The sequence below is a fragment of the Pseudochaenichthys georgianus genome, chromosome 15 (assembly GCF_902827115.2).
Source record: "Pseudochaenichthys georgianus chromosome 15, fPseGeo1.2, whole genome shotgun sequence".
In the NCBI taxonomy this organism is placed as follows: domain Eukaryota; kingdom Metazoa; phylum Chordata; class Actinopteri; order Perciformes; family Channichthyidae; genus Pseudochaenichthys; species Pseudochaenichthys georgianus.
Window position 1 is genome coordinate 6,301,249 of NC_047517.1, and position 16,563 is coordinate 6,317,811.

General features: G+C 44.6%; 1 protein-coding gene across 2 annotated transcripts in view; it reads left to right on the forward strand.

Annotated features, from left to right (window-relative positions):
• The window catches only part of LOC117459683 (inositol polyphosphate-5-phosphatase A), a 201,661-nt gene extending 185,422 nt beyond the window's left edge, over positions 1 to 16,239 (forward strand). The window contains exons 13-16 of one of the 2 annotated variants that reach the window (XM_034100754.2): positions 8,750 to 8,861; positions 11,622 to 11,690; positions 14,457 to 14,544; positions 14,809 to 16,239. In XM_034100754.2, coding sequence (XP_033956645.1) covers positions 8,750 to 8,861; positions 11,622 to 11,690; positions 14,457 to 14,537 — 262 coding nt within the window. In that variant the 3' untranslated portion in view covers positions 14,538 to 14,544; positions 14,809 to 16,239. The remainder of the gene's footprint in view (positions 1 to 8,749; positions 8,862 to 11,621; positions 11,691 to 14,456; positions 14,545 to 14,808) is intronic. The other variant, XM_034100752.2, reaches the window with a different exon arrangement.
• Positions 16,240 to 16,563: the final 324 nt, after the last annotated feature.

The following is a 16,563-nucleotide window of genomic DNA, read 5'->3' on the forward strand; positions in this document are numbered from 1 at the left end:
GCTGGCCAGCATGTCAGTGTCATCACGTCTGTTACATTACGTTCAGCTGACACTTAAATCCAAAGGGACTTACATTAAGTGCATTCTACCACGAATATGCAACCGCAATAGTTCTGCAGGTACATTAGCTCTCACTCAAACCAATATAAGTGATAATACATCCGGTTTCAAATAAGCCAAACCTTTCCAAGTGCTAAGTACAGAACTAAAACATGTTTGTATATGTTTGGGCTGGATTAGCCTTTATTGGAATAGGGAGACGGAAGGGATTTGTAAATGATCCCAGGCTGGATTCAAACCTGGGGACCAGTACATGTACTATTTGCCATAGTAGTGTCCAAACGTGTTTTCAGTATGCAACAGAATACTCTCCACTCTACTTCCACCATTTTGGAACGATGACAGGTGTTGTTGTAGAGGGGTACGTGGTTCCCGTGAGGAAGGGAGGGAGCAGAGAGCCTACTGGCCGATGCAGAGCGAAGGGATTCTACAGGAGTGTTTGGTTTTACCATCTCCTACATGTTGGAAGGAATGTCCTGATCCTTTCACAGCAAGGACACCAGTGTCTTAACGTAGATTCAGGCGGGTAGTCAGTGGAAGTAGGGACAGGTGTGGCAGTGTGGGAGGACGTATGGAGGTCAAAGACCAGTCGCTAGTTCTGGACGTCCACTTTTGGTAGGTTTTATTGTACATTATGAAACATGCATGTTTCACCCCGCGTCACTACAGAGTCTTCATGCTGTAAAATGCATATCTCTTTGCTTTCAAAAAGTCGTCTGTCAAAGTCGGCCGTGACAAGTCTCAAGTACTTGGGCACCAGGGTGAGGAATTTGCCCGGGCCTTGTCACCGTTGGACCTGGAGCTAGTCGGCTGCTGCAGGCCGGCTCGTGCACGGGAGCCCAGGTGTGAGCACTCGACCAGGTTTCTGAGACGTAGTAGACGAGCGAATGGTTGGAAACTAATCGTTTATTTAGGCCCAGTTTCTCCCGTGTTTAATGCATGTGACTGCAACCATCTATTAGATCATTCTCCTAGCATAGGCTGCAGCATTGCTATTTGACTGAAAATAATGGTAGGTTTTATTATACATTATGGTACTTTTGATTTCATATTTGAAATGGCATAACGAAGGTAATATCCCCTAAAACATGCCAAGCCACCAGTAACGTATTCATGTCTTTGGATTGACGTAGGGGAAAGCTTTTAGTACTCCTCTGATCTGATTTCTTTACCCTTTTTTTGCACGAGATCGATGCAAAAATTGAATCTGGACCCGAGCTTAAGGAAGAAATGCAGTGGACAATGAGGGAGCAGTGGAAGAATGTATTTTGCCTGTAACATGGTTACTGGGAATGGGCTTTGAGGGGGATTTTGAGTGACATCAGACCAGGGGTACAACTCCATCAATGGATAAATCATGAGTGATTTCAGAGCAGGGAGATGGTGTGGAAGTTTTGCAATGTTGGTGGAAGGAAGGAACGATGGAGAAGTGTGGGAGAAGAAAGTATGGCTGCCGTCCCGTTTGTCTGTGTGTGCTGTGGGAGAGAGGAGCCAAGGTACAGAGACATGCAGTACATAACATCTGGGTACCAGAGAGGTAGGTCCGGAGTACACTGATACTTGTTATGGACAGGCCACATATACAGGCCTTTCATTCTCGCAGGACGATGTTCAGAAGGTCTGTTTTCCATGACCATTGTTTTAGTTTAGCATATTAGCATGCTAGCAGATTTGAACTGAAAGTCATGGGTTCAGCAACATAGGATTCTTCCTCTGGGAAACACAACTATGGAATGTTATGATGATCCATCCAATGGTTGGAGGTATTACGGTGTGGACCAATGCAATTGACCACATGGCATTGCTTTCCCTATAACAGTGCTTTTAGCTAAACTCAAATGGAAAAAGCCACAACTAAATGGAACAAAACCAGATTCATAGCTCCGGTAAATAATCTCGTGGCTACTTGGACATAAAGTATCATTTAAGATGGAAAAGAGCTGGTGACCTTTTTTCAAAGGGTGATGCCGATAACCTGGGAATTCGCTAGCACCGGCAAATATCTCTAAAGCATTTCCCCGTTATCCTACGCTGACCCAAAACCTCTCATAAGCACATACAGAGAGAGCGATGGGAAGGTGTTAGAGAAGCAGCCTGGCTCCAGTCCCATGTTTCCATGTTTGTCAAGTCTAGACGTGGAAAGAAACATAGAAGTAGAGTGTGGCCCAGGGGTCGGAGGTGAGGTCGGTGAGGAGGCAGAAACTGATCAACAGTTGTGTCTTCACTGTTTGGGAAGCACCCTGGGAATAACCTTGGCACCTTAGCACACATTTCCCAAAGCTGCTCTGAAGACAAGCCAAAATGGAGAAAGCTACAACAGTCACAGGTTGACGAAAGAGGAAGGGGGGGTTTGAAGGCCGATGCCAGGCACAATGCCTTCGCCCTTCAGATGAGAGAGAACGTTCTGGTCAAGTGACACGAGTAGCTCCCGGCCAGTTCCTCAATAACTGCTAATCAGTACATCGGGAGAGTTTTCAGGCTGACTCGTGTGGAGCTCATAGGAAGTGCTCACACAGATGGCTCTCCTGTACACAGGCAGCGCCATTGTTCTGAGAACAACACTCTTCACACACATCTTCAGCCCGAAGGCCTGTCCGTGTGATGTCACCCTCTCTGCATGTGTGTGTGTGTGTTTCCACTGAGCATACATTAGTCCGATAGCCCTACTGTTTGCATCCCGACAGGCTTCTTGTGCCCTGCCATGCTGCACTGCATGGGAGGCGTGTGACTCCATCTGAAGAGCACCACAGACGCACTTTAGCATCAGTGTTTGGTTAAAGCACTGCGTGCGAGGCGCTGTGAGCGTGTGGCTGCGTGCGCGAGCGCAGCATCCAGCGTGACAGGCCGATCTGCTGAACAGGGACATTGTTTTACAACCAGCAGCGCATCCATCATTCTAACTACGAGAGAGCCTGTGGAAATGATGAGGGGCCATTGTGGCGATAATAGCTGAAGACGGGCCACTGTCGTGTGTCATGCCTCTCCTGAGATGATGCTGCTGAGAGGGAGGCTTTGTTAAACAGTCTCACACCGAGGGGACGACATGGATGCCATCTGTGTCTCTGTGTCTTCCTTTAGAGGAGCTAAAGACAGAGCGTGTCATAGCTGAACTCCGGCAGGCTGACAGCCTTGAGCTACCGATGGCATTTCGCTCTGTTTGTACTGCACTACGCCAATGTTGCGCGGGCGAGTCTCCCAGCTCTACAGACTGAAGCAAACATTCAGCTTTATTGATAGCATTTGGCTGATCTTTTTCAATCTGTGTGTGTGTGTGTGTTGTGTTTTGCCAAGCCTCCCCTGACAACGGCAAACAAACAGCTTCGGAGGCGGCGAGTCATTGGAAACACACACTTTCTGACGTTTACCCAATGGCCACTCCAACATCCCAAGTGCTCTTTAACACCCTTGAACCGATGTTACTGTTCCTAGGACTTATCTTTGGCTTCCTGCCCTACCTATATCCTACTTTATATTGCCGTCATTAAATACTCAGCTCCCAATAGCCCACTGTTTGGCCTGTCACTTATTGGTCATTCTGTAGAAACACTTTATAGCTTTTGATGGGGAGATAAGACAGTGTGAGACAAGGAAGTCTGGTGTGGAGCAGTCCAGGCCAGGGTCCAGCTTCTGGTCCTGAGGATGCATGTTGGTACTCCTACAACATCTGCACTTTAAACACAGCGTATATCTTGATACTTTAACTGTAGTCAGATCATGTTTGTATGCATCCAATAGCTTGTATAGTGTACGGTAATCTATGTGAGCCTCTCCCTCTGCTAGGTGAGGCTGAGTGACACACCATAGGTAGGGCCTGTGCTCACCTCAGCAGTTTTTCCTGTTGCAAGACAAACAAGCTGAGGCCGGCCGGAACACATGTGGGTAATGTGTCAGCAGCCAAGTCAAACATTAAACCCCAAACCGAGCATGAATGAATGCGCTCTCAATGGGTGCTGGAGCGTCTCGATGGGCGGCCGCACACACATGGCCGTGGTCAGCTACACAAAAGAATGGGAGTGCAAGCAGGAAGGCAGTGTACTTGTGTCAACTTTACACAAAAAGTGATGTCTGTTAAAAGAAAAAACGCCGAGAGAAATATTTCTATCATTCAACAATTATGACGGCCATATGTGTTGAACTGTTCTTTACCTGAACGCTTAATAGTGTGTAAGCATATATGTACTATACATAATACCCTTGTGTTGTATTGGCCTCTTGGGTGGACAACTGGGCAGATCCGTTCAGAAAGCTCAACTGCATATTGATCTCACACATCATACCTTATGCTAACTTCGGAAACTCGTTTTTACAGATATTTCACAATATGCGATTATATAATGATTTCAATCAAGCTGAGGATTTAGCAAGCCTCGTCAGTTAGCAATACCTTTAGGAGAATAGTGTCGTCAATGAAACATTCAAAGATAAAGATTTTGTTTTGGTTTATTTTCTGACCATTTAGATTAAACTTGATTCTTTCCACTTTTACATTTTGAACACTTTGCATTTTCGAATTGCTTAGAATTAGTATTAAGTGTGGATTGGGAATGCATCCTGGCTCAACCACAACTTAAGAAACGTAGACCTTGCACATGACTAAAGCACTGCATGTTGTGGGAGAGGACCTCGTTGTAGTCAAAATCCTTTTCCCAGAATTATTATTTTTTGCAATTTTTTTAGGGGCAGCCAGTTTAGTGAAAGGGTTAAAAGAAAAACATACTACAGTACATACTATACATATCATCTTCATTTTGAGTACTACCAGTACAAATGAACAATTTGGCCCTGATGCATGAATTAGGTGAAGGAAGTCAGTTGTACAGGTAGTTTCTAAATGTTACAAGGGGTCTTAAACTCTAACAGAACACATCTTTCAATAACATCTAATGGTGGCAATATCAGACTTCTCTTTAAAGACTCAACCCGTATCCCTACTGTCACGGCTTTGTATTTGTTATTTATCTCTCTGTAACTTTACAATGTCACAATGATAGGCAGTGTCCTGGCTCCAGAGCCGGTTGCAGTGTACAGAACGTTGCTGCTAATGTGGTCTGTGTGTGTGTGTGGATACGGTGAAGTGCAGCTCCTCCCCCTTTACGGGTCCACAGTTGTTGCAGCTATCAGCTTGGCCCATTAATTAGTGTAATTAGTCTTGCTTTGGGCAATAAGGGTCTGATACGAGCTGAAGGCCTCCAGCCCGCACGCCCTCTCAGACCGTTTACCTTGCCCGATAACTTTGTGAGCTCGCTAATCGGACACATTAATCACTTTGGCCCCAGCGCGCCATTCCACTGTTTGCTGTTGCATTAAGACGCGTTATCTCCAGCGGAGCCAGCGGAGGGTGCGGCCAAACAGAAAGGGAACAACCTATAGCGCCACACATGGACGCAGAATGGCCCTTTAATGACCATTGCTGAGTATTTTAATCAGCTTTTACAATGGCTGGCTGTCGTCAACAATGACTGAACAATAGTGGAGTTTTGTTGCTGGAGTGCTCGGGAGTTTGCTATCAGGCGGGAGTTCATTGTTTGAAGGAGAGAGGGAGAAAACTTGATTTCCTCTCAATCTCTTTAACACCAAAATGACCCCGGGCTTGTTAGTCAATAAAGCTTTAACAGAGGCTCCTGATAGGACGATTGTTCACAGGCTGTTTCAGGCCGGGGTCCGTCTCAGGAAGCATGCAGGCCACCCTGAAGTGGAGCAGCTCTCAGGCCTTTGAAGACTTTGCTCTTTTCCACCCTCACTCTGCCTCCTTCTGTCTGATCCGTCTTCATCCCCTCTCCTCTGCCTCCTTGTCTATCTCCGTTTCACTCATCCTATTCTTCATGCTCCCTTTTATCCCGGGATCACTCCTTTAGCCCTTTGATTAGCATACCACAGACCCCATGCATTTCCCCCATGGTTTAAGTGCTATCAATGCTAATTGGAGGCAGGGACCCTCTTTAAGTAGCTTTCAACAGGTCTGTTTGTACACCTGGTGGGGGGGCTGTGTGTGTGTGTGTGTGTGTGTGTGTGTGTGTGTGTGTGTGTGTGTGTGTGTGTGTGTGTGTGTGTGTGTGTGTGTGTGTGTGTGTGTGTGTGTGTGTGTGTGTGTGTGTGTGTGTGTGTGTGTGTGTGTGTGTGTGTGTGTGTGTGTGTGTGTGTGTGTGTGTGTGTGTGTGTGTGTGTGTGTGTGTGTGTGTGTGTGTGTGTGTGTGTGTGTGTGTGTGTGTGTGTGTGTGTGTGTGTGTGTGTGTGTGTGTGTGTGTGTGTTCTAGGCTTTATGTAAATACATTGCATGAACATCTTGTAAAACCCATGAACACAACCTGGTATGCACAGAATATCTGATCCACCAGGACGTGGCCACTGGGAATGGGATTAGCTAACATTCATAGTGACATAAGTGATACACATGCAAACAGGAAATGACAGAGCCTGAGCACGACAGAATGATAGGCCCGTGTGATATCAGTATAATGCTTGAGCCTTCAGAAGGGTGGCATGAATACAGTCGAACAAAGGTCTCCAGTTGCATGCAAACCGTGGATGTTGCGGTTCATGGTCTGCGCCCTAACCCCCGGGTCACCGGGGCACAGCTAAACCCACTCTGTTAAGATGGAACATTAAAACCTGGCAGCATTGTTCAATTCCTCCCATTTGCATTAGTCCACGTTTAATCAGAAGGGATGTACATGGTTGGAATGAGACTGGTTAGCTGTGAGCACAAAAGTAGTACTTTTTACTATTACTAGCAATACCGGTCGCTTTAACATTAGTTAAACAAATGCTTTCTTTCTGCGCATTGAAGTAAATGTATAATAAAGGGATTTGGATAATTGTTATAGTTTATACACACCACACATGCGGTCAGTTAAAAAATAACTAAAAAATAACTTTACTTTGTTGATTTTCGAATGACAACCATCTTTGTTAGTCTTGTTCCAACAAGTGTGAGAGTTTAAAAAAGAAAGTAAATAACAGTCATCGAAAAAGAAGCGAACACCGAAACTGCTTTAGAGACTTCTCAAACTCTGCTCTGCAGCGTGGCCTTGGCTCAGATCGTGGCCCACCAGGAGGAAGAGTAGAAAGGCACTAGTTGGTTGGCAATGGGAAAGGAGTCTATTGCCATAAAGCGTCTTTAAGAACCTGCATGAAAGCGTTAATTATGGTGGATAAGACGTCTGTAGTTACAGCAGCAGCTGCAGGAGAAACCACAGAGATTTGAATGCACATATAATACGCAAACTAACTCAAACCAAAGGCTCATAAAATGCATTCTGCCTTTCGCACACAGTCCAATGAAGCTATCATTGGTGGCTCGTGTGATGAATTGGAGGCCGATGTGTGTGTTTATTTCATCATTAGCATCCCACCATCCTCACTCTGTGTTCTGCTACGGTTAGCACGCGTGGCACTGAAGGAGCAAATTGGATTGGTCTTACAGTACGTAAGCCCGGTCTTACATCCTGATGAGAGCCGACACACACATTGGATCGGTGGCATGTAAATGTGAAGCAGTTTGATGAGCCGAAGGCGCAAAGTGAATTCTCAACAATGTAAATGTGTATCAGCTCCGTGGCTCCCCGCCCGGCTCCAGCCCTGCCGGAGCTTAAATCACGCGCTGGTTCCTGCTGTTCAGAGATACAATCTCTCATGGCCGTTTGCTGCAGCGCCTAATCTGTTTCTGATGACTCTGTAGGGATGCAGCGATACATATGGGCAACTGGATCTCCCTCTGGCCGCTCTGAATACATCTTCCTCTCCTCCTCTCCTCCTCTCTTCCTCTCGCTCCGAGCACACACTCACAAGCTGCACAGTTGGCACAGAGAGATTGCTTTGATTGAGCGATTCATGTGTGTTGATACAAGAGAGGGCTCTGATTGGACATACTCATGGACCTGCTGTTTTCTCAGGAAACATTTTGATGTCTGAGATAAAGCAGATGATGTCTCATAGTTATCACGCTTCTGGAGCCTTGTTGATTCATACAAATCATATTTATAGGGATGACTTGTTTCTGAGCTCATGACTAAATTAGATGATTCTTCCATTGCATTTTGGAATTGAATTGTGTGGCAAACACGTGTTTCTGATAATCTTAGTTCAAATGTGACGTGTGAACGCAATTGCCAGAGATAGCTAATGTAATGCTATGGATAAAGCAGAACACTGTCAGAGGAGGTGAGTGTGTAGCTGTTTTATCCTATGTTTTACTCGCTGTGTTTTATGCTTTTTTCTACATGTTATAGTTGTACTTTGAATGTTGTATTGTGTACTGTATACTGTAAAGCACGTTGTACATTCGTGTTGTGAAGGGTGCTATATAAATAAAGTTTTGCTTACTTACTTGCATGACTTCACGTCACTGTCGCTAAGCTAAAGACGGCTAATGTCGGGCGTGATGTTGTCTAGTTGGCTCACTTAGACACTTGTTAGCAAACGCTTTTTTGAAGACACTAAAGAGCTTCGGACATTCACCAGTGGGGTATTTATTGTCTTATTCACAGACCTTATTTAGGGAACCAAAATGATGTTAAAAAAGTCTGGGAAGTGCCAAAACATGCAAAGTCATGCAGGGGTTTAGGACTCATCCCTGAACCCCTCTAGACCCTTTCTTATTGGCTGTCCTGGTTACCACCAAGCACTCACTATGACATCATGGATACACTTGTACCGCTCCGTCACTGACTGTCCTGCCGTGTCTCCCCAGTTACCCCTACAGTGAGGACAGCAGCCAGGGGAAGCAGTACATGAACACCCGATGCCCCGCCTGGTGTGACCGGATCCTGCTGTCTGCCTCTGCCAGGGACCTGGTCTTGAAGGTGAGCCGGACCTGCCCCTCCTGACCCCATTGCTTTTAAGAGTTGTGTTTAAAACTAAATGTCACCATTCCTCCCTCAGCTGGAACACAGGTCTCTTTTTAAAAATGTCTCGCCCTTTACTTCTACCACTCTATCGCGCCTCGTCCACATTACCCTCTGGCACTTCACAGATGGAAGGATGAGGTGTCGGGGAATATTCATTTGGAGCGCTAAGCCACGGGTCCACCCAGACAGTATATCCAGTTCTTATAAGGTTTCAATGGAGCAGCAGATCTGCCTCCTTCCTGGGGCCCCGCTTCAAATCCATCCAGCATTGTAAACTGCAGCCGATCTGCCACCTCCATCCCTGCTCCCTCTCTGTGTGCTGGATTACAAACAGATCCGTCTGGCTGCTCTGCACATCGCTCCCAGATCTGTTGAAACCCGTTTCCCATAAGACAACTCTTTTTGATTTTTCTCCCATTCCAGATTCCCCAACACGGTGGAATTAAGTATTCTCAGTGCTTACACTCCAGTCTTGTATCTGTCTGTGTGTGTCTGTGTGTGTCTGTGTGTTAGACATGAAGCCAGTGTTGTAGTCTAATGTCCGAGGCGCTCACATGCCCCTACGTTTTGCTTGTGAAATGTGTGTCGTCCAAACGTCAAAAATCATGCGAGCGCTTTTCAAGCAGCATTTTTTCTGTAGAAAGTAGTTAAAATAAAAAAGCTTCGCAGCAATGATATCGTGCATTACAATGGACAATTAAAGTTTAATATGCTGTAACATAGCCACATCAAAGGAAAGTACCTGCATGTCTGCACACTATATGTTGTTTCCTATTTGGAACCCTACCCAGGAGACTCATGTACATCTACGAGATGGCCCGTGTTCCTCCAGGCTGAGTGTATGGTGCAGGTACAGTCCACAGCAGGGGGCGCTCAGGAAGTTCGGCTCTCTTTTGTCCCAGAATCCCTTCCTGATCTTTCTTCTTTACCAATGGAAGCCTCACGAGAACAACAACTATATTAAAAACAGAGACTAGCCAGTTTCTTCACCCACTTAATGTGTCAGAATTATGTAAAAGTGTCTCACTCACACACACACACACACACACACACACACACACACAGCTGGGTTGTTGTTTGCTTTTGTCCTCCTCAAGCACCGGCTAATTGCTTGTAATGCGGGGGCCGGTGGAACGGTTAGTGTGCTCTCAGATTGGCTGATGATTCACTGAGCACACAGTGGGGCTCCAGCGGTACAGATTGTTGAGACACAGCCCGTAAACAGCGGCGGGCCTCATCTATCATGGCACGCTCGGTTAACTCGCCATCATGTTATTTTCTGCTTGCCGAGCCCTAACACGCCAAAGGTTGCCGCTGGCTGCGCGGCGGGCCCCGGCCCCCAGCGCCGGTAATGAATGTGTAGCCGAGCGAGCACTCCCTCTCTGCCGGAGCCCCCGGGTCATTTGTTTATCTGTCTAAAGATTACGCAGCCCGAAAACCCACCATTTTATGCTGCCTTTGTAAATTATCAAGTGTGTGTTTGATGAATGTATCCATGGTTTTGGGAGGCAGCGAGTCGGGGGCCCGGCTGCCAGACAAATAGAGGGGTGCCAGAGCGTGGCCCCCGAGGAAAGGTAGAGTGAGGTGGAGCTGACCCCCCCGCCGCAGGATTGGGCTGAAGTTAATTTGGATTTCACTTTATGGGTCATTCTCAAGCTCTCTCTGTGTGTGTGTGTGTGTGTGTGTGTGTGTGTGTGTGTGTGTGTGTGTGTGTGTGTGTGTGTGTGTGTGTGTGTGTGTGTGTGTGTGTGTGTGTGTGTGTGTGTGTGTGTGTGTGTGTGTGTGTGTGTGTGTGTGTGTGTGTGTGTGTGTGTGTGTGTGTGTGTGTGTGTGTGTGTGTGTGTGTGTGTGTGTGTGTGTGTGTGTGTGTGTGTGTGTGTGTGTGTGTGTGTGTGTGTGTGTGTGTGTGTGTGTGTGAGCGCACTGAGCGGGTAGCGGTGATATGAAACACGGTTCCTCAGACAGGGTCAGATGACAGTAGCAGCAGAACGTCCACTCTGTGAATGAGTCCGCACCGTGATGTGCGACTGCTCTGCGGGGATCTGTTAGAACTCTCACATGAAGTAAGCGCACGGTGTGAGATGCATCTCCATCGTGAACGATTGATCAGGCGCCATAGAGGTTTGCTAAAACAATAATATAACATCCTTTTGCTTTCTGTAAATCAGCTGGATTATAGTCACGGCCATCCCTCACACTTCTATTCACTGAATGTATTTAGCAAATGATAAACCTTTAATGTCTTCACATTCTCTAACTGGTGCCCGTTTTAATGTTGGCCCAGTATCCCCCCATACACGTTCAGTTATAACACAGATTGGAATGAATGTATAATATATGTGTTAACCAGCGATATAATGCAAATAAACGGAACACAGTGACTGCACTGGTTTAGGATGGTGTTGAACTTAAACTCATTATTTCAAAAGTTAATCAAAAATGTTTCCTAGAATACAAAAATATGGAAAAGAGTGCAGCCACTTCAGCCTGATTCATTTGGTGCAGTTCCAAGCGACTTGTATTTGGAAAGTCCCCCCCATAACCCAGCTGATTGTGCTTAATGAAGCCAGAGCATTGAGTTCTGATCCGTGAGTGTGTCATACACACGACAGGTGAGGTCATGAGTGCAATAACACACACGGCTGCTGACTCAGCGTGTGTTACTGCAGCCTTCATCCTGTTCACCCCATAATGTTTGGTTTTGTGTGTCTGCAGCCTGAAAACGAAGAGAAGTCTGTAGTCTATGATAACATCGGACCCAACGTCTGCATGGGGGACCACAAGGTAAGAGAGGGGCCTCTGGGGCCACATCTTCACTGTGATGTTATTATCTATGTCGACTGAGTCTGTGAGTCTGATCTCTGCTCACGACATCTAGTGGGAAACAACTGTTTGTATTTCATGTGTACATATGGATATTAAAGGGGAACGCAAACTTCATTTAGAATTCCAAAATGTTATTTTCATATTATATGTTCAAGTCAGAAGAAGGTCTCAAATGTATTACATTTTGAGTATAAAGAAAGAATGACATCAATAGGAGTTTGTGGACCCACAGAATATTTGAGTTTTCTATATGTCCCAGGAGATTATCTATGACCCACTTCCAAACTTTATACTTGATTTGACTCTAGTTTTTTATGTTGATTCAAATGATTGGACAGGGACTATAGCAGGGGTGTGGAACCTCCGGCCCCCGGGCCGTATACGGCCCGCGAGACCATTTGATATGGCCCTCGAGGTAATTTATAAACACACGCAAAAAAGAAAAAAATTCAAGAAATGTAGACGCAAAATAATTAAACATGCGAGTACCTGTTTTTCCTGGCAACTGTCATGGTCCTTGAACACAACACCAGCCTTAGGTGTCATCACGTGGTATATGTCTCGTCTGACAGGGGTGCACCAGAACGCCGCTCCGGGACTTCAACAAATTGCAGACTTATGTCCGTACACATGCTGCAGTTTTTGCGTGGCTGTGTCTTTAGTTGTAAGCCCAGTGGCGATCTGTTCATCTGTCATTCGGATCATACAGTCAATAACTTTGTTGTTATTAGCATCTGGTTAGCTAGCTATGCTAACGAATATAAGAAGCTTTTTCTCCAACCAGTGAGGTAAAGGCACATCTTTATATGATCATTATAGTTATCAAAAAACAAGAGAATAAAGTAAACGGGTATAAAATACTATTATGACAGTAAAAAAAAGTTGTTATTAATAAACAAGAATACAGTTTGAAAGGGGAGTGATTTGTAAAATATCCATAAAGAAAAAGTAAATCTGCTTACAGTTCTGTTTCAAATGGGTGTTGAGAGATGTTTCCATAGATCTCTTCATTTTGCTCTCAAAGTGCACCAGAGTGATGCTTTCAACTTCAATATTTAAAAAAAAAACCTTCCCGGGGGAGCATGCCCCCGGACCCCCCTAGAGGAGGTTAGTCCCTCCCACTTAAATCATGTTCACATGGATAGGAAACTAAATGCATTTTTTGCACACATCTTGTGTCCATATCTTTCTGTGTTGGTGGTCATGCCACAACCGTGCACGTGAATGCATGCACGAGTCATGGCAAGATATCTGGATTAAGAGGTTGCTTGTTCTTTGCACAGCATGAAAGAAAGGCCAAATGAATGGGCTGTGATTTTTAAGCAGAGAGAGGTCAATAATTTGTACAGCCCTCGGAGGATGTTGAAAAAATTGAAATGGCCCTTGAAAGGAAAAAGGTTCCCCACCTCTGGACTATAGGAACAACATGTAATCAAAGTGCCAATATGCATGATTCCCCTTCAATGTGTTCCAACTATATGAGGCTTTTATTGTTACTAGCGGGGATAACATGTATTTGACTTATATTACACTTGCTTCCGCCTGCATTCATTTGAATTGCAACTTTCACATTAATGTGCTCATTTATCAACAAACAGTATTATCATTAATAGTTTAAGTTTCCAGTAGTGTAAAGGCTGTTGTAGAAAGAACATTTTCAAGCAAAGTCCCACTGATCAACAATTACAAAAGAAGTGTACACATATATTCAGTCTGCATCAGAATGTCCCCACCAGCAGTCAGAGCCGTCTGTAAAGCATTACTCACGTATCCCTGCAGCCGGAAGCTGCTGGTTCCCTCATTTCATATTTCTACTGAACAGACACTAGACATGTGGAATATATAACCTTAATCCCTCACCAGGTTTAATTTAGGAAACTTCTTTCTAAAAGCAATACGATCAATAAATAAATAAATATTTCATTCTGCCATGAACTGAAATGTTTCCCTTCAACAGCCGACAGGAAGTACCCTGCTGACTACACTCCCTACAGTTTCCTATGACAAGAGAAACTTTGAATATAATCACCACTTTTATGATTTCTCAGATGAAATGAGAGTAAAAACAGCATCATGCACTTTGCCATGGTTTCACGACATGATGACACACACACCTGTGTATGATGGGATAGGGTTTAGTGATGTAAGCCACTTAATTACCACCTTTATTAAGAAGACACATAAAGCTTCACAATTCACGCAGTGGGGTGTTTACTGATGGGCGCATACACATCTCATATTTTACCACAGATTTTCTTTCAGGCATCTAATCAAAAACCCGTTGGAGAAAATTGATGCTTGATGCTAGGTTACAGAATTGTAAAAATGCTGACTCGTTCCTGCAGCACTTTTATAAAGAATAATGGAAACGTGTTGGGCGCACAGAGAGGGGCTGACTGTAGAGACAGAGTCTAACACGGGCGCTCCAGTCTGAGGGTGTCAGACAGAGGGTCGTCCGCTGGGAGAGAGGCGCCTTAAGTCAGGTCTTTCATCAACAGTCAGTGTGACACAGACGGTCGAGTGTGTGTGTGAGGTGACCTGAGCACTCCGACAGAACCCCCCCGCCACACACTACTGCTAAAATCCCAGAAGGCCATGTTTAAAAAATGTCCAATGTAGTTAGCACACGGGCCCAAAAATGCCCTGTGAGTTTAACCTGTGTGTCAGAGGGGGGGTCCTTCTGTCCCACAGGGTCTAACTGCTCTGTCTCTGTCCCCCCACCAGCCTGTCTTCCTGTCCTTCCGAATAACAGCGGGGGCAGGTAAACCTAATGCAAATAAGCACAAGTGTTGTGTGGTGCAGTGATGTCGTGGTAAATATTAATTTTTCTTTACTATAATTCTCACCATTGTATGTTTGATTTGTCTGAGGTTTCATGACTTTGCACAAATGGTATTTGAAGAGTTTTATTCCAGAATAAAACATCATCAGTGGAAAAATTATAGCTTAAAATGCTCGTCATTTTAAGAGACTGACTTACTGCATCTTGTGCTTACGGTTAAGAAGTGGGCATTTGTATCTGATTGAAACTCTACTTGGCATTTATGAATAAAAATGTGTGTTCTTCTCTCGACAGGGAAGTGTTGCCAAAGGGGGGAGAAGATATTCCGAGAAGCGCCTCTGTGAGAACACAAGAGAAACAAACAGGACACACACACACACACACACGCACACACACACACTTTGCACAAGCATACACTGAAGTTTTTCAGCAGTGCTGAGCAGTTGCAGTTGTCCTGACGCCTCATCCATACACCCTGCCGTTTTCTCTCCATAAAACACTTGTTGAGATGTGGACGAGCACCGAGGGCTCCAGACAGACACACATCGCTGACCTCACTGTTGCCATGCAACCCCATTCCCCCCAAGAAGAAGAAAAAAGGACTGACGACTCTTCTCCATGCCGCAGCCTCGTTGCCAAAACTCTAATCTAAATCAGTGCTACTTACTTTTAGACACCGTACTTGCCATGTTTAGGGATGCCTCTCTGTACAGAGCTACTCTCACACAGTGTGTAAGGTGTTTAAGTGCGATGCAAAACAAGTTGTGTATCTATATTGTTAGGTTTATTTGTACATTGGACAGTATAACATAGAGTTATTGATGATTTTAGTGCCGTTCTCTTTCTGACCAAACTTTGCGGTCCCTTTGTTGGAACAGATAACCTTTCCGTTTATTTCAACAATTTCTATATATATATAAATATATACATTTTTGTTTTTGAGTTGTTGTGTGCACAACACATTGCCATGCCTGACACATCAGTTGAGTCTCATTTTATATACTGTACTTTTTAAAGAGATAATTTATAATTCTTACCAAAATGTTTATGCTGAAGTATGCAGAGTGACCTTTGAGTAGAGACTCTTGTTTTAAGCAGTGCCATAGACCATGCAAGTGTATAAGATATTGTTTCATATATAGCTCTCACATTAGTTCATTATTATTCTTATCTAACTTATTTCTATAACATTATGGTTCTGAATGTGATATTTTAGATAGGCTTGGGTGTCCTTCAAATGTGTTTTTGTGTGTCCTTTCTTTGTTGTTACTGCATTTGGTGCCAAGTATCCTAAGCCGAGATGAAGTGTAAGAGTTCTAGCATAAGTGGTAAAGGTGTTGATTATGTCATGTAAAAAAGAGAGAACCTCTAACGCGGGAAGAGCAGGGAGCTTTGATTTGTTTCAGCCTTATTTGCAGATCATTGAGCATTAGGTTTCCTTTGTATCGATTTCATTTACTACACTACAGATTTCAGACTGTGATTTATTTTTCATCTAAATCACTGCAAGTGGAAATGATTTTGTGCCTGCCGCAGAATTCATGTTGTCTTGTGTGATTTTGGTTTGTAGGTCCAGCTTGTTTGTGTCCCTGTTCTATAGGAGTAAGCCGCCGTTTCTCTTCACTCCATCTTAAAGCAGATAGAGATTGTGTTATATAGCCCCCCCCCTCCGGCCTGCTGTAGGTGATGCCGTTCTCAAGCAATAAAAAATACCTTTAGAGCTCACGGCTGTTTGTCTCATTCCCTCGCTCTCCGCTCCACAATAAGAGACCTCGTGATAAAGGTCTTCATCAATTAGCCCCGCACGAGCTCATCAGTGTTTTATCACTATATCACCACGGCTGCGTGTAGAATAAGAACGGGAATATGGTCGTTTCTCTTCAGGGGGGTGCACTATGACACCTTTAATTGGTTTAAAATATTCTTCGAGCAGCCAATAAGAAATATAAATAACGATCGAAAAAAGAGGAGTATAGTTCGAAATACCAACTTTATAGGCTATTTATATTTCTTATTGGCGTGGGTATGACAACATGAGCTCATATGCCG